This window comes from the organism of the source record quoted next, unplaced genomic scaffold (genome assembly GCF_019419815.1).
Source record: "Pyrus x bretschneideri cultivar Hongxiangsu unplaced genomic scaffold, Pyrus_bretschneideri_v1 Contig71, whole genome shotgun sequence".
NCBI lineage: Eukaryota > Viridiplantae > Streptophyta > Magnoliopsida > Rosales > Rosaceae > Pyrus > Pyrus x bretschneideri.
The window spans coordinates 54,012-72,105 of record NW_025999811.1 but is presented as its reverse complement, the minus strand read 5'-3'; the positions used below and the strand labels follow the sequence as shown (position 1 = coordinate 72,105).

Here is an 18,094-nt window from a genome sequence, read left to right as displayed (position 1 = left end):
TGATAAAAAAATATTACAATTCGTTGCAGTTTTTTTTAATAATCTTTTCCATTCACTTTGTCCCACGAGTTTGTAAGGTATTTCTGAAGGGTCGTGGTTTTTGGAAGAAGAGCAGCCACCTACAAAGCCAAATAGCCCTCGCTATGAACTGAACTTTAGCTCAGTTTGTACCACTTCCGGTGGTATGGAGACATTGACATATCCAAAAGAAGCTCCAATGCCCGATTTACTATAAATATGGTCCTCTATCGAAACCAACACACAGTGAGCACCTCGATACCCCGAACAAAAACATAAGTGAAAAAAGTCGAGGAGACGTGAGGACCGATAGTCGAGAACCAGAGCCAAAATTCCCAAATCAAACCGAAGGATAAGAACCTTGATTAATGGATAGACATGCAGCTATGTGCTGGAGATCTGGCTCCATCAAATTCAGTACCACCGTTGCTTCTGAGCACGCAAAGTCATGCTATATTACATAAAAAAAAGGCAATGCTTTCGCGAAAATATGAGTTTTCGGCACATACACTGCAATGGACACCGTATTTTATATAGTACAAGCTACTCGACTCCTTTTTATTAGCTAGATTTTCCATCTTGGCATTTTATCTCCTCATGACGCGGTGACGCTCTCGTTTGCGGAAGCGCTCGAGCATGAACTGATCTGTTGCAGCTTGCCTCTGCCCTGCTGCTTCTGTGCCAGTATCATTTTGTCTGGAAACACCACCATCATCCTGTGAACTTCTGTCTTTGTAGAGTTCAGGATGTTCTGTGAGTTTCATGTTTGTTGTTAGTAATTGGTAGCATGCCATACACATAATATAATTATAAAGAATTCAACAAAAAGAAATATTTTGTGAAGTTAAAACAAAGATTAACATAAAAGGAACCTAGATCTCTTTTGTGACTATGATCGCCCTTGTCTTGCCAGTTTGGTCGGAAGTCAATCTAGGTAATCTACTTATATTGTTCAATGGAATGAAGAAGCAAAGCTAACCAACCTCGTCTAAGCTTTTCAGCATAATCCCTGCCACGCTGGAAATAGTCAGCACTGTAACTCGAAGGGATGCTAAATTCTGATTTTGTCCGTCCAATGAGCCGCTTCTCCTGCAAAAACTTCTTGGCAGCCTCAGTTTCCTCAATATTTCTCAGCTTATATCTGCAACCATTAGAAGGAAAAATGTATAGCATAAATTAAGTATCATGAGAATACATGCAAGGATTGTGCCCTCATTCTATCAATGCAGATCTAAACAACCAAGGCATAACCTTGCGGGGATCAATGCTCTATCATTAATGTCAAACGAGAATTTTCAATAACATATACAGTGTAACAAATCTAAATTTAGAAGAGCTTTACTCAATGGGAAGCTGAACCTCGGCAATCCCAGTAGTCCATTGAGTGGAGCTTTCTTCTGAGTTCCGCCTTTTCACCTGGCAGGGAATGAACCAAGTTAAAAGAAGCCATAGGTCTAGATAGGTTCGATGTTACTAACGTAGCGTAGAGCATTTTACAAAAGAAAACTAGAGGACTGAGTGACTCACTTTAAGATGGTCAGGTATTTTGTACAACTCATCTTCAGCACGCTTTAAATCATTTTCAACTTGATCTGAAGTATCAATTTTTTTGCCCCTCTTCTTTGCTAGTTCGTGTTCAACATATTTTAACCTGTCAAATGAATGATCAATATATAAGTCTGTCCTAATCATGCTGAGCGATAACAGCAGTCTATCATAGTCCCATTCAACTACACCTAATGTGAATATTGTTTGTATGGATTATGTGGGTGGCCGATGCAGTGGAGGTTTTAGAATACAACATGTGATTTGAAATACCAATGCAACTCCGGAGAACTCAAAAGCAATAGCAACAGCAAAATAGCAAGAGGACATTACATATTGGGATCTTCAGCCATGACGGCAGTTTCCTGAGCAAAAGTATCTTGGAGAACCAGATCGTCCTTGTCGCCATCGCCTCCGCCTTCACCGTTGTTGTTATTACTCGGAGAATGAGTGTCGTCACTACCTCTTTTGTTCTTGTTCTTATTAAAGCTAGCATTATTATTGCTGTTACTATTGTTGTTATTAGTGGAACCGGGAAGAGTCTGCGCGGCGGCGTTATTATTAATTAAGGCGGGGATCCCAGACTTCCTCTCCCTCTGCTTCTGAAGGAATTTCACCTCCTCCAGCGCCAACCTAAGCATTCAGTTCAGTTCCATTATTTGCAGAAACATTACATATTCTTTCTTTTCAAAATAAAATTACAGTAGAATCTGTATTTCTACTTTTCAGACAGATTTATAAATCGAGAAACGAAAACAATACCTCCTTTCTTTTTCTTCTTCATCTTCTTGGGTTTTATCACAATCTTGGTCGTTATCCTCCGCCGGAAAGCTTCTTTTTCTGAAATTCTTCGTCATCTTCATCTTCTGCTGCTGCTGCGATTGCAATCTATTCAATCTTTCCCCCAAATTCAAATTCAATTTCAGTTTCAATCTCAATTTAAGCACTCGTTATTAGATTCTAATTTTCTTAACCCTAGGCGTAGGCTACCTCCATCACAGTACGTGCCACGCGCGCGACACCCTTCTTATCTGCCCGTTTTGGTGTTTTTTTTCTTTTGTTTTTTATTTATTTTTTTCTTCTTTTTTTTTTAAGTGTACAATCATCTCATTTTGTTGAACACTACCGTACATACTAACCCCACGCCCATTTTTAAAATGAAAAATTATATTTAATATACCTCATTTACCTATCCAAACTACTCTCACTTTCCACAATCTGCACATAAAATTTTAGCACGTATTTGCCAAAACTACATAAAATTTCGGTAGGCCTTCGGTGTTAAATGGTACACCTTTCTCAAGCCCTGCCATCGCAATTCTGCTCTCCTAAGGTCTTCACTTTGAGAATGTACGGCGATCACATGAATATTAGGTACAAGATTATATTAGTTTAGAAGCTTAAAATATTTGATAATTTAATAAAGCAAAATCAATTTAAATTCCATGAATCATTAAAATACTCATTTTCTTGTTTTACTTTATTAAGTTGTTAAATATTAGATCTACATATTATTACTAATATGCATTTGGTCCTCACAGGCACATGTCCTTAAAATGAAACCTTAGGAGAGCAAGACTTCTGCTATCGATAGCTCAAAAAGTGAAGCTTTTGTTGGACATGGTTAAAGCTTCCAAGATTATTTGACTTTGGGGATTGTTTGTGCAACTAAGAGTGTCAATGCAATTAGTGTTGTTGCGATCAACTACGTTAAAAGAGTGATTTTGTTTACACTCCAAAATAGTTTCTGGACACTCAATTTCTCTGACTGTTGACTTGTATAATATTTCCCATTAATTCTGGGATTCTTATAATATTGGGTTTCCTAGTTCAGGTTGTAGATTGATTGTAATTATTCTTTCCTTATTGTAGTAGGATTGTACATGATTATATATACCTCAAAATGAGAAGAATACAATTAACACATTCAAAGCATTTTCTTCTTGGCACCAGAGCCAGGTCGTAAAAAAAGGAAAGAAAGTTTCTAACCCTAACAGGGTTTATTACTGTGCCGTGCCCAACACCACCGTGGTGCCTCTAACGAACAGCAAGCAACGTGAAGTTGTTGCTGTGTCCCGATCTTTTACCCCAAATTTTGGTGAGCAACATGTGTTGTTGCTGCCCTGAGTACCTTTGCCACTGCACAGGTTTCCTATTCTTCGTGAAAGATGTTTGTCGAGAACAACCAAATCGTTTATGCTACCACTCTGATCATGGTTTAGCCGGATAATTCAAGCTTTAACATTGAGATGGTTTTGGATGAGAAGAACTATGATTTATGGGCTTCTCTTATTCAAATTCATATTGTTGAAGGAAGAAGATGGGATATCTTCATGGGTCCATTAAGGCCCCTGCAAAGGATGATCCCAAATATGATGATTGGTTCTCTGAAGATCAGAGAATTAAGAGTGGCTCTTGTCGACAATGAAGTTGAAGATCATGAAACGTTCTATTCGATTGTCAACTTCTAAAGAGATATGGGATGCTCTTAAGAGTGCTTATTTTGATAAGAATGACGAGGTTATAATTTATTCATTAAATCAGAAAGCTTCACGTGTAACGACCCGTCCTTAAAAATTTTAGTCTTTGTAAATTTTAAATGTGAATTTACAAAAATGACCTTCGAGGCAAAGATGTTGACTTTTGTTGGCCATCTTGTCATGTCACATAAGGTTCGTTTTCTTGGCATATCCTTGTAGTACTCGTCGTAACGAATGCGTGGGCGTAAACGGAACACAATTTGGAGTTATAACGAAGAAGTTATTAACGAACGAAATCAAAGATAAAATGGTCAATTTATTATTTTCTGGAATGCTCCAGATTTTTGGAGCAAAATCTGGAAAGCCATGTGTGTGGCCCAGATGAAAAGGAAAAAAAGAGGGGTGGTTGAGATGAAAGACAAAGGAGGGGTGGGACGCCCAATCAGAAAGAAGAGAAAGAGAGAGTGACCAATAGGGAAAGCAGGAAAGGATGGGAAAGGAGAGAGTGGAGGAGGACCGGATCACCCTGACCTGGTTCCTCCCCATGTGACCGACCCAATTCTCTTCAAATTTTCCAATGGTTTTCTTCGATTTTCCTTCAATTTTCCAACAAATTGTAGCCAACCAACACCACCAATTAACTTTGTGTCATACGAGCTTCCATTGCCACCCAAGTTTGATGGCTACTGATCGTGATTTCACGACGAACACTCACGTCTGCTCCAAAGACACCCACGGCGGTGAATTCCGCCATTCCTACAACAATTTTCTTTTGATTGCCACCACTAATATACTTCCCTTGAGCTCAGGAACAATGCCCATTCACTAGTTGGAGTGTCGGAGTTGATTTGAGGACAAATAAAAAAGCCCAAATTCTAGGGTCTCGGTGAGTTCATGGCGATTTGAGGCTTTTCTCGGCCAAATTGGACTTGGCCACAGGTATAAAACTTGTTCTACTTACTGAGATCTTTATTTTTGTGAAGTTTAAGAATTTTTAGAAATAGTTGATTTTTCCGACAAGCCGGGGTGGCCGACCGCCTTGTACGGCGGTGCGTGGGCCAAGGCATCCTCTGACCTTCCTAGGCTAAATTTGATTCTCCAATTCCATACGTGAAGTTTGATTGACGAATTTTCGTCGTTTAAACCTAGTTCCATTAAAGTCCGTCGCTTGATTATTATAACAATCGACGCCAAACTTTGATACGTTATAGTACGTAATATTTGAGGACATTAGAAATTTACAGATTGGGAATCCAACGTACGGATCTTCCTGAATATGATACATAAGTTATGTGTTCTATTGATAAGAATTCTGAGACGTGATTTGATAATTGTTCTAGGCACCAATCGTTTGTGACACCTCAATATTCGTGCTAGGGAGTTGTACCACGTACCTCAGGTGAGTGGGTATTTTTTCTTTTATAGTATATATATACCTTACGATTTTCCATAAATGTTTTAAATTGATTATGCATAGCATGCCATGATTTAAATGTGTATATTGCATTGTGATGAGATTTGTGGTTATGACAAATGATCCTACAGAGGCGCAGGTAAGTTTAGGTGAGTTATTATGTGATTGAAATGGTTGAATATATGAGCATGCATATATTCATTTAGAGCTCATCAATGCTGCACCCCGGTATTAGTGCTCCCGCCATAGGCCAAGGCACATGCTTTACGTGATTGTTCACCTTTCGCACCACACGCTTGCCTTGGATCCAAGTTAGGTGCTAACCTGTTGTACAAGTTGCATTAGGCGACTCCAACTCGTAGGTGACCTACACATAGTGCTAGCTTTCACGTGATCGTAGCATTATAACGTACATATTTACACCCAACCTGTCATACAGGTCACACTAAGTGACTCAAACTCATGTGCTAGCATGGACTGATGAGCAATAGGTCCAGTCGTACATGTCACATTTGGTGACTCCGACTGTCATGTTATTTTAGACTGATCTCACACCTGACTTACATTTATTATTGCTGAGATATTGTGGCATGGCATGTTTTTGTTTTTACTGCACTTGTGCATTCATTTTTCGTACCTACATAGTATTATTTTGTGGAAACTATACGTATTTTACGACGAGGAGTTATAACGCTTTCAAAAGGTTTTTTTTAAAACTTTATTTTCAGACGCACTTACCCTTATTTTTTGCCCCTCCAGGTTCTAGTAGCAGAGTTTTCGTACCGACGAGGATTATCGGCAAATCTTGGGGTAGACGGTTACCATCGATGGTATAATTGTCACCCTATTTTACTGTATTGTACTTATGCTCTCTCATCATGTGTGAAATGAGTTCATACCCGCTCACCGCACACTCTTGTACTTAGACACTTTTAGGTTTAAATTTATTCACATCTTCCACATCAATACACTTTATGGCTTCGTCACCTTCCAAGTGTCGGCCAACATAACTCGATTCGGAGTCCAAGTGGACATCTCTGGACAGTGTGTATCATCACGTCTCAAGTAGAATGAGCGGTCTTTAGCTAGTTACTTTGGAAAATTGAAAGATGTTTTTCAGGAATTAGACCACTTTAACAAAGTGGCCATGACATGTGAAAAAGATGTTCTGATTTTCCAGAAGACAACGGAGCGATAAAGGTTGCATTTGTTTCTTGGTGGACTTAATGTTCATGGAGAAATACTGCACAAAGACCGACCACTTGGACTTATGGCGTCTTATGCGTTTGTCCGTTGGGAAGCAGATCGCAAGTAAACTATGAAGATGGAGGGCCAAAGCTCAGAACTGGCTGTAATGGCAACCAAGGCCCGCAACCCCTCCAATCGCACCAACCGAGGTGGGTCCAAGAATAAAAGTGGGCAACCGATAATCGGCCAACCCAGTCGTGATCGTTCTCAGGGTAAATGTCTCTATTGTGGTATGACGAGACATTCCAAAAGTCCATGCTTCGAGCTAATTGGGTATCCCGAGAATTGGGATAAGACATGTGACCCTTGCTTCAACAAACCTCGAGCTTTCGTTGCAGAAACCAATGATGATTCAGAGGATGTAGCAAGCAAAACATCAGCTCTAATTGTAGCGGCAGGTACAGATGGTAAGGCACTAATGTCTCAAATTATGTTATGAATAATACATGGATAATTGATTCTGGAGCTATTGAACATATAACTTGTGATTCTAGACATGTTTCATCACTAAAAAACTCTACCGACATTGAGGTTAATGTGGCTAATGGTGATGCCGCCCCAGGCCTTGGGGAAGGCATAGTTTCCCTTTATGATACCATGAAACTTGATACTGTTCTTGTGATTCCCTCATTGAATTATAATTTATTATTGGTTGCCTAAATAACCTTTGCCTTACATTGTTTGGTGGTGTGTTGGCCTTATTTTTGTGTATTTAATGACATCCGGACGCGAAAGGATGATTGGTTATGGTATTAGACGAGGGAAGCTATACTACCTTGAGTTAAATTCCAGTAGCTCGGGATTGCTCACTTAAGCATTGTCAATGAATGAAACTCCGGCCGAGAATAATAAAGGGTCCGATGTGTAGATGTGGCACCGTTGTCTTCGCCATACTTCATTTGGTTATTTGCATAAGTTATTTTCTAGTTTGTTTGTGAAAAATGATGTTTCTCAGTTTAAGTGTGATGTGTGTGAAATGGCCAAGAGCCATCAAACTTCTTTTCCTCTAAGTTTAAATAAGAGTTTCGTTCCTCTTATGATTGTGCACTGGGATGTTTGGGGCCCTTCCAAAATTGCCTTTCTTAGTGAAGCTCATTGGTTTGTCACATTTATTGATGATTGTACGAGAATGACTTGGGTTACCTTGCTATGAAAAGTGATGTGAATATGGCCTTTCAAAAATTTCACAAAATGGTTTCGATACAATACAATATGAAAATTCAGGTGGTTCAAAGTGATGATGGAGGCGAGTATGTTAATACTGAACTTCGCACTTTCTTTGATACACACGGTATTGTTCATCAGACCACATGTTGTATACTTCTCAGCAAAATGGGGTGGCTGAATGGAAGAATTGACACTTGTTAGAAATGGTTCGTGCTTCTCTTATTAAAGCACGTTTTCCCTTGTATTATTGGGGTGAGGCCATCACGTCGGCTACTTACCTTATTAATCGGCTTCCCTCTCGTACCCTAGAGTTTTAGACACCATTTCAGATTTTTATGTCTCTGCTCAACTGCCTGCCAATCCCTAACCTTTCCCCTCAAGTTCTCGTCTGCATGGCTTTTGTCCACGTGCATCATTCACAACGGTAAAACAAACTTGAACCTCGAGCTTTTCGATGTGTGTTTATGGGGTATGCTACTACTTAGAAGGGTTATTGGTGCTGTCACCCTCCTACTAAGAAAATGTTTATCACTGATGATGCCATTTTTCATGAAACTGAGATATATTTTGGTTCCTCTGAGTCTTCACTTCAGAGGGAGTTTCAAGGCAATGAAGTTCGTATGTTTGATTATGGAACTAAACAACAAGCTATGATGTAGCCACCCACCATTGAACGGCAGACCACTTCACAACAGCCTGTCGCCAAGTAGCATGCTATGTTGTAGTAGCAAGCCACCGAGCAGTAGGCTACTGCGCAGCAACCTACTACTAAACCCGTGTCGACTGCATAGCAGGTAAGTTCCGAGCAGGTTGTTGCTGCATAATAGCTTCCTGCCAAGTCCTAGATAGTAGGAGACATGACCCCCTTGCAGGTGGAACCTGTGGTTCTAGAAGAAACAGTACATGCCCACTCGTCTCTTAGTGATTCTCATAACCAATCGTTTTCTATGCCAGATGGACCACTGCTTCGTAGTCTCCTAGAAAGAATTAATCGAGATATTCCTAAAGCCACTTATAAGGCAGACCCTAAGTGTAAAACTAAGTATTTAGTGAGCGAACCAACCCATAACTCAAGAGTGAAGTACCCATTAAACAACTATGTGTCTACCTGTCACTTGTCTGAATCAAATAAGTTGTTTGTGAATCAATTGTCTACTGTATATATTCCTAATAGTGTGCAAGAAGCCTTAGCTTATCTTAGATGGAAAACAACAATGAATGAGGAACTAAGGTCGCTGAAGAAGAATGCTACCTGGGAACTATCGGACTTACCAGTAGGCAAGAAACTTGGGGGATGTAAATGGGTCTATAGAGTGAAATACAAAGCAGATGGAACGGTTGATAGGTTTAAAGCAAGACTAGTAGCAAATGACGGTTGATAAGTTTAAAGCAAGACTAGTAGCAAAGGGGTACACTCAGAAGTATGGCATAGATTACACGGACACCCTTGCGCCAGTAGCCAAGATCAATAGTATCCGAGTTCTCTTGTCCATGACAGCGAACCTAGACTGGCCACTTCAATAGTTCGATGTTAAAAATGCATTCCTACATGGAGATTTAACTGAAGAAATTTATATGGAGCTTTCACCAGGATGTACCGGAACAGACATGAACAAGGGTAAGGTATGTAAGCTAAATAAGTCATTATATGGATTAAAGCAGTCATCAAGGGCATGGTTCGGCAGGTTCACTAAATCAATGAAGGCTTTCAGGTATAGCCACATCAATTGGGATCACACCTTGTTCTTGAAACAAAAGAATAAAAAGATTACAGCACTCATTGTATATATGGATGACATGGTGGTTATCGGGAATGACCCAATGAAACAATCAGCTCTAAAGAAGTATTTGTCTACGGAGTTCAAAATGAAAGATCTTGAACCTTTAAAATACTTTTTTAGGATTGAGGTATCAAGAGGCAAGTCTAGGATATTCTTGTCCCAAAGAAAGTATATCATTGATTTGTTAAAGGAGACCGAGATGTTAGCCTGTAAACTTGTAGCAACTCTGTTGGTTGAAGGAATGAAGTTGAGCCTCGACAAGAATCAAGTACTCGTAGAGAAAGGAAGATTTAAAGGTTAGTTGGAAGATTGATGTATTTGGCACATACAAGACTTGATATTGCTTATGCCTTGAACGTAGTCAGTCAGTGTATGCATGATCCGGAAAAACAATATATGAGTGCCATGATGAGAAATTTGTGTTACTTGAAGGGACGTCCAGGTAAAGGAATTATGTTTAAGAAAAATGAGCATTTCAGAATCGAAGGGTATACTGTTGCGACTGGGCGGGTTTGTTAGATAATCGACGCTCAACATCAAGATATTTCACTTTTGTTAGTGGTAATCTAGTAACATGGAGAAGTAAAAAGCAGAATGTAGTAGCTCGTTCAAGTGCAGAAGCGTAATATAGAGATATGGCTCTTGGTATTTCTGAACTCTTATGGCTTAAGTTTCTATTACAACATTTGGGGGTCAACCATAGTTCACCGATGAAGTTATTTTGTGACAACAAAGCTACTAAGGATATCACTCATAATCCGGTACAACATGATATGACAAAGCATGTGGAGGTTGATAAGTTCCTCATTAAAGAGAAATTGGAGGAAAAAATAATTGAATTGCCCTCGATTAGGACCGAGGATCAAGTGGCTGATATACTCACAAAGGCTGGTTCGAGTGACAAGTTCTCAAGCTTCTTGGACAAGTTGGGCATGTGCGACATATATGCACCAACTTGAGGGGGAGTGTTGACTTGTATAATATTTCCTGTTAATGCTGGGATTCCTATAATATTGAGTTTTCTAGTTTAGGATGTAGATTGATTGTAATTATTATTTCCTTATTGTAGTAGGACTGTACATGATTATATATACCTCATAATGAAAAGAATACAATTAACACATTCAAAGCATTCTCTTCTCTAACCACCCATCATTCGAGTTTAGGTTGTTTTGAAAAACAAACTAAAATTGAATAGGAAAATTAAGAAATTAAGAAATAAAGAACCCGAATCTATTATTTCTCTTACAATTTGGTTCTGATCCTCCTCATTTCAACTTCTTTTAGGAGTGGAGAGTCTTAAGAGTGTAGTGGGAAAGTCCGGCCATATACGCCAAGCCCATTTACAAAATTGGCTGTTTATACGCAACGCTAACCGTAGGCGGAGGATTTGAAAGAAGGAAGACCCGGTTGAGCTGAGTTATCCACACACACAACACCAATACACAGGAGCGGAGCATTATGACCATGGCCTCACAGTCACAGTCACTCCAATTCTTTCACAGCCACATAATCATAAGAAAAAGCACTCTTCCTCCTCCTTCCGTTCCTTTTCATTTCCAGGTCCCCAAATCCCTATTTCTTGATTAATTTGCACTTTTTTACTCTTTCTTCTTCTTTCAATTTAATTAGGGCTTTTCCATACTTGCAGTTGCAGTTGCAGGGTGGTTATACTTATACGCCATATGCTACAGTTGGCGTTGTACGCAGGAGGCCTCCCTCCAGATTCTCTCTCAAGTATCAAACAATGGCTATGGCCAATGCCAATGTGAGTGCTTCGCCTTCGCCCACTCCCACTCCCACTCCGGAGGCACCACTTTCATTTCGTTACACTTAGAGCTCTGCACAATCACTACTCAGTCAATAGAATGAATAGGTTTCACAACAATTGGTACGGTAGGTAATTTGGTTGTGTGATTTTAGGATGTAGAGCAGCAGCAGCCGCAGCTGCAAGCCACAGTCACAACCAAGTGCTTCTTGGACATAGATATTGGCGGCGAAGCTGTTGGTCGCCTTGTATTGGGCCTCTTCGGTCAAGTTGTTCCCAAAACCGTTGAAAACTTTCGCGCCTTGTGCACAGGCAAACCCCCCAAACAACCTTTCTTTCTTTTTCCCTTTCCTTTCTAATTGGCATCGCTGCTCTTTTTCTTCTTCTACTTCTTTTGCTTTATAGTTTATACTAATATTGATTTATCGTTCTTGTAGGAGAGAAAGGATATGGTTATAAAGGATGCTCTTTCCACCGCATCATCAAAGATTTTATGATCCAAGGAGGGGACTTCACTCAAGGAGATGTGATCTCTCTCTATCTCCCACTCTCTCCCTCTCTAATAAATGCAGTAGGATCGGATCTCATTGGTTTCTAAGCTAATCCAAATTTAATTGTTTTTACTCGCCGCAGGGAACTGGGGGAGTTAGTATCTATGGTTCCAAATTTGCAGATGAGAGTTTTGCATGTATGTTCTTGTTACATGGCATACAAAATAAGGAAAATGGAATACATTTCTAAATTGTTGTTATTTCAATTTGTATGGGAAACAAGAACTTTTAACTGGAGTTGAGAATTGAGATCCTATCATTTGAGAGGCATTTGATTGTGAGCTGAAAGCCCTTACCATACTGACTTGAAGAAACACTTGCAGTGAAGCATGTTGGTCCTGGTGTGCTGAGCATGGCTAATGCAGGCCCTGGTACTAATGGGAGCCAGTTTTTTATTTGCACGGTGAAGGTGAGATGGCTGCTGCAACTATGCAATCCTCTCTCTCTGTATCACACATTTAACTAAATACTTTTCTCTTACTTGGGTTTGAATTCTCGTCATGCTTTCCTTCAAATTCCAAGTCTATTCTTTATTTCCATCCGTTATGGTCAGCAGTGAATTTTTTGCAACTTAATAGCTGAGTAGGTGCTACTGCTTTGTTCTGTTGCAGTCTGGTGGAGAAGATTTTATTATATTGTCATCGAAACAACCATACTAAACTTTGAGATAAAATATTTAAACAAGCCCATACAACATATATGAGATTCATCAGCAGTTGAAAGAAGCACTGGGATGCTTATATATGCATGCACAAATGGTTTTTTTAAGGTTTTACTTCTATCTATGGATCAATTTGTGCTTTTTGCATCATCACATATCCTGTCAAAGTAGTAGACATTGGAATGATTGGAAAACACTCATTAGTTTGTAGTTAGTATTTTTATCACTGTGTTAATTTCAGAGTGTCGGAAATGAAACCCTGTCCTTGTCTGTAATTAATTAAAAACAAAAAGAAAGAGAAGATATACATGCGGTATTCTGTTCAGCCAATTTAGCTCTTTGTCGATTAATGCTTTTGGTATGCCTCATGTAGACTCCATGGTTGGACAACCGCCATGTGGTTTTTGGACACGTGATTGAGGGAATGGATGTTCTGAGGAAACTCGAGTCCCAAGAGACAAGCAGGCTGGATGTCCCTCGTTTGCCATGCAGAATAGTTAACTGTGGAGAGTTGCTGTTGGATGACTGATCTGTCTGCCTTACTCGGCATAAAGTACAACTGTGGGATGAAGTTTTCCGGTTTGTCAATTCCAGAGTTGTTCTTAACTATGAATATTATTCTTGCGATGTTTTTGGCTGTGAAATGAAATATACAAGACATAAACATTGTTCATTTCCGCCAAGTTCAAATGCGATTTATATATATAAACACTAGAGATGAAGGTACATGTATTCTGTTGGACTGAATACAGGGACACACTTATCCCTTTGTTTTTAGAACAGAAACTCACGGAGTCGATTACGTGAATTAATGCGGCATCCATTAACTCTATTGTTTTACAAGTGTATAACAACTCATAATTCGTAGGGATCCTTAACTCACTTTAATATACCAAATTACCGCCAGCCCTTGTTAATTGAAATTTGGATTACAAGGTGACTGAAATCGTGACACAGTAGAAGAGAAATGTGCAACGCAAGGGCAACTGTTTCAAGACGAGCTTTTGCCTCTCTCTTGTTACATCGACTCAATCTTCCAAGAATTATAAATACAAACCAAAAGGGATTTCTAAATCATAGAATCGATCTTGTACTGCATTTTTCAAGTTTCAAAACCAAAGAGATTAGCACCACAAGGCACAAACTTGTTTGGGAGCAACTGACTTTCAGTTCCGCATTCATTTGCCAACCTCCCCACATCATATTACATAAAGAAAGAAACGATGATTTTGCAGCTGGTGCCCGTATTCGGATAAAGAAAACTAGCAAGGAGGGGCTTTTGCAGAAGATATATGTATAACGATGTCGATGAGGGCATTAAGTTTCAATGGAGGAGAAGCATAAAGCAAAGATTAACAATACAAACTGCAAAAGTACTACTTCAAAGTCAAGACTTAAGTCAAAGACAGATTGATACAATATATTAGCCTTAATCTGCCATTTCTAATTTATTAACTGTGAATCTGGCTGCGTACCTCACATGTAACAATAAATTCCATGTCCTGTCCAAAGCAACTATTCTACTGGAGGAGTTTGGCTCATTTCACTAAATACTCAACCGGGGATCCATCCGAGATGTGGTCTTCTAATTCATCAACAAGGGCATCATAACGTAAACGATACTGCTCTGGTTTCTGAACCATTCCATCTCGCTGAAATCTGAATGTGGTTCTTGTTTTTACTAAATCTAAACCAGGCATGTTCCCAGAAAGAATTCTCTGCAATGTATCATGAATGGTGCAGTACGTTCCAGTTCTCCCAACACCTGTATTGCAGTGCACCACAATTGGGCTGCAGTCGGGTATGGCGGGTGCTACCTGATACATTACTCTTTTCTCAATTTCACGAACAGAAAATGTATCTTCGGGAACTCCATGGTTAGGCCATTGAGAATACCGAATATGCAAAACAGACATTAGTGGTGAAGGTTCCTCTGAGTGAAGAAGAATGAGCAGCCAGCACCATTCGCGGTATACAGCAGGAATACCCAGGTGACGTTATCAGGCAAGGTCTTTGAAGTAGAGCCGAACTTCTAATCTGCACAAAGAAAGATGGACGTTCAACTACTTAAAGTCAAGAGCAGCTCAGTAAAAATTCCAAGCAGACCATGAATGAGGCAGTTCACTTACCATCAATAAACTCAGTCGAGACGCGTAGCCCAGGCAAGAAGTCGGATTCCCACTCTCAGCTGATCCCCAGAGTGTCCCTGGACCACCCATGGTCACATTTGCTTGACAAATCGAAAAGCCCATGGCGAGACCTCAGTTGCCCTACTTCTTCCTAGTGGCCGATCTCAAAGAAATACTAGAACTCATTGACGGTCAGGCTCAAATCAAAGAACTTGCTCAGGTTCGAGAACCATGCTATCGTTCAAACTGTATTCAGGGAATATTGAGCATGAGCGCATTTCATGATGCAGATCACCTGCGCGGCATGAGAAAGGAGAATTCCAACATAAAATAGTATGAATGGGACTTGATGGCTCTCTTCCCAGCTTTGGCAGCCTCACTGCATGATTCATGGCTACGTCCTTCTTCACTTGTTTCATGCGAACTCCGGGCAAGATTGCACACTTATACATCTTAAGGAAATCCCGAAATAGCTCATCTTACTGGAAGACGTGCCTTGCGGCCCAGCACCCCTCGGCCCATGTCAGCAGAGGCCCCAACCCCACTCCACCGTATGTCCTGAACTGTAAAGCCCATAGGTAGGCCCCATGACCCAGCCTCCTCCTCACGGCGCACTGGCCTCTCCCTCTCCTCTTTAACGAAGTGGCCTCGGACCCGCATCTCCCATCTCAACGCAACAACCAATAGGTCTTGCACTTTCTTTCTTGGACCTGCCAGGTAGGCTTGTGACCTACATTTCCCTATCTCTACTCACAAGCTTGCACCCACGAGAGGCCTAGCCCGCGCTGGCCTTCTTCATTGTCTCTTAGCGCTCCAGCACTAGCATGTGGACTACGCCAGCCCAAGCCGCGGCCCCCTGCCACCCTACTCTTAACCCCAGCCAACTATCTCAGCGTACCACCACCAGCGGTAACCTTGCTGCCTTCCATGACGGCTGCCTCGCGACAGCACCCTTCGAGTACAAAATAAAATAAATTAAAAAAAAAAAAAAAGAAGAAGAAGGAAATTTTCTTTTCTTAAATTGGTGTGGGGCGGAGAAGAAAACAACGACGACAATCAACTCTTCGTAAGGGAAAGCAAAGAAGAAAACTAGGGGATATGGTACAATTTCCTCTAGCATTTTCTCTTTTTATTGTTGGGATAAAAATTTGCTCTCTAAATTTATTTAACTTCCTACTTAAGATAAGTCTAAATAAGTTCTAGAGGTAATTGGTTTCTTATTCCTAGAAGACTTAAACTCCAAGTCAACGTGGAGATTTTACATCAAATTAGGAAACAACTATTTGCTCGCCTACTTAGCTTGGGATTTTCTACATACTACCATTTCTACATACAACCCAACAGGTGTAGGAGCATTTGTAAAGCTAAAAAATAATCCCAAAATCTAGAAGACGACATGTGGACATTTTTTTTTCCAAGAATAGAAGATTGCCCTTATTAAATGGGCGGTGCCTAAAATATTCTCATGCACACTTCAACATCCCTAGAGGTTTGAGCAGTTGGCTACAACATCTCCAAGCTCTCCTGCTCATGGCATGAAAAAGTCAAAGACATAAAAGATACGATTAATCACCAAATACTATCTTTAATACTTTCCTGATTGAAGATCAATGTAAACACGAGAAATTCCTGAAACAAGCGACAAGAATACGTGTACAAAATAATATTTTGTATTAATGATTTTGGGGTTACAATCTCTTTGTAATTTGGTCCTCTGATTCTATCTTCGTAGGGTGTGGGTTTGTGGATGAGTTGTTGATCCAAAGGGCCGTCGGGGCTTGATCTAAGGATGCACAGCTGATGAATGGATCTTCAAGGGGCGTTGGGCTTGATCTTGAAGGTTGATGGATGAACGGATCTTCAAGGGCTTTTGGGCTTAATCTTGAAGGATGAACGGATGTGTGGATTTGTTGAGGTTGTTGATCCAAATGGGCCGTTGGGGCTTGATCTTAGGATGAACGGATCTTCAAGGGTTTCTGGGCTTAATCTTGAAGGATGAACGGATGTGTGGATTTGTTGAGGTTGTTGATCCAAAGGGGCCGTTGGGGCTTGATCTTAGGATGAACGGATCTTCAAGGGCCGTCGGGGCTTGATCTTGAGTTGGTGGAAGTTCTTCAAGGGCGTTGGGGCTTGATCTTGAACTGAACGGATGATGAACGATGAACACTTTCCTCAAGGGCCGTCGGGGCTTGATCTTGAGTTGGTGGAAGTTCTTCAAGGGCCGTCGGGGCTTGATCTTGAATTGAACGGATGATGAACGATGAACACTTTCTTCAAGGGCCGTCGGGGCTTGATCTTGAGTTGGTGGAAGTTCTTCAAGGGCCGTCGGGGCTTGATCTTGAAGGTGGATTTGACGAAGAACGAAGATTGCTTTCTTGATCCTTCGGGATTTGCTTGAGAGCTTTAGAGTTTCAAGGCTTCTTTCTTTCTTCCTTCCTTCCCTTCTTTTTCTTCTTTTCCTTCCCTTCCTTCTTTCTCTTCTTCCTTCCCTTCCTTCTTTCTCTTCTTCCTCCCCTTCCTTCTTTCTCTTCTTCCTCTCCCAAAATGAATGCCTTGGCCTCCTATTTATAGAATTCCAAAACTTGATTTTTGGATTTAAATAATCAGATGAAATAAATCATTTCTGCCAGGTATTGACACGTGTCACACTTGATGACTTTTCCAATTTATTTCGATTTTTCGTTGAATCACACGCTACATGTAAAATTTATGTGACACGTGAACGTTGAAATTTTAATTATTGGTCAACATTTATTTCACCGAAATTTTGATGTCTACAAATGCCCCCACTTCAAGGCGCGTCGTAGACATGTGCTTGTCACGTGTTGAAGATGCGTTTTGAAGTCCCTTAATGTAGATGTCAACCCAAGGGCCGTCGAGGCTTGATCTTGAATTGGGCTGGAAATTTCTTCAAGGGCCATCGAGGCTTGATCTTGAGTTCGACTGGAAGATTTTCTGGTTTCTTCCAATCGTTGATTTTCCACAGGCTTAATCTTGAACTGAGCTGGAGGATTCTTTTGGTCTCCTCCGAAGGTCTGAGCTTACTCCTTTGATCTGGAGTTGAATTTGATTCAAGGGTGGTGAACACTTGATTTTGAATCGGACTTATGATTTCTTCAAGGGCCATCGAGGCTTGATCTTGAACTGGGCTGGAGGATTCTTTTGGTCTCCCCCTACCGTTGATTTTCCTTTGTGCTACTCTTGAACTGGGTAGCAGGATTCAGACACATGGCAGGCAAGCAGGAGGTGGAAGTGATGACCTGTTTCTTTGTTCAATCTTTCCCCAATTAGTATTGAAGAGGGTAGATCGGAAGACTGACTCCAAGTGCCGT

At 40.5% G+C, this 18,094-nt stretch overlaps 2 protein-coding genes and 1 long non-coding RNA gene across 3 annotated transcripts; 1 reads left to right on the top strand and 2 right to left on the bottom strand.

Annotated features, from left to right (window-relative positions):
* Positions 1-350: 350 nt before the first annotated feature.
* On the bottom strand, positions 351-2,602 carry LOC103933565 (protein COP1 SUPPRESSOR 2). Its single transcript, XM_009343260.3, has 6 exons — positions 2,326-2,602; positions 1,897-2,196; positions 1,546-1,669; positions 1,361-1,434; positions 1,002-1,159; positions 351-769 (listed from the first exon to the last, which is right to left on the bottom strand). Exons 1-6 carry the CDS (start codon positions 2,424-2,426, stop codon positions 606-608), a joined length of 921 nt encoding a protein of 306 aa, XP_009341535.2. The 5' UTR covers positions 2,427-2,602; the 3' UTR covers positions 351-605.
* An 8,345-nt stretch (positions 2,603-10,947) lies between these two features.
* LOC103933566 (peptidyl-prolyl cis-trans isomerase) lies at positions 10,948-13,465 on the top strand. The gene is made up of 7 exons (XM_009343261.3): positions 10,948-11,216; positions 11,305-11,421; positions 11,577-11,733; positions 11,859-11,947; positions 12,055-12,109; positions 12,296-12,381; positions 13,007-13,465. The coding sequence occupies exons 1-7, from the start codon at positions 11,115-11,117 to the stop codon at positions 13,160-13,162; spliced, it is 762 nt and encodes a 253-aa protein (XP_009341536.1). The 5' UTR covers positions 10,948-11,114; the 3' UTR covers positions 13,163-13,465.
* Positions 13,466-13,955: 490 nt separating this feature from the next.
* Positions 13,956-15,801, bottom strand: LOC125472667. Its single transcript, XR_007254588.1, has 2 exons — positions 14,763-15,801; positions 13,956-14,670 (listed from the first exon to the last, which is right to left on the bottom strand). It is a non-coding gene; the product is annotated as an uncharacterized LOC125472667 (long non-coding RNA).
* Positions 15,802-18,094: the final 2,293 nt, after the last annotated feature.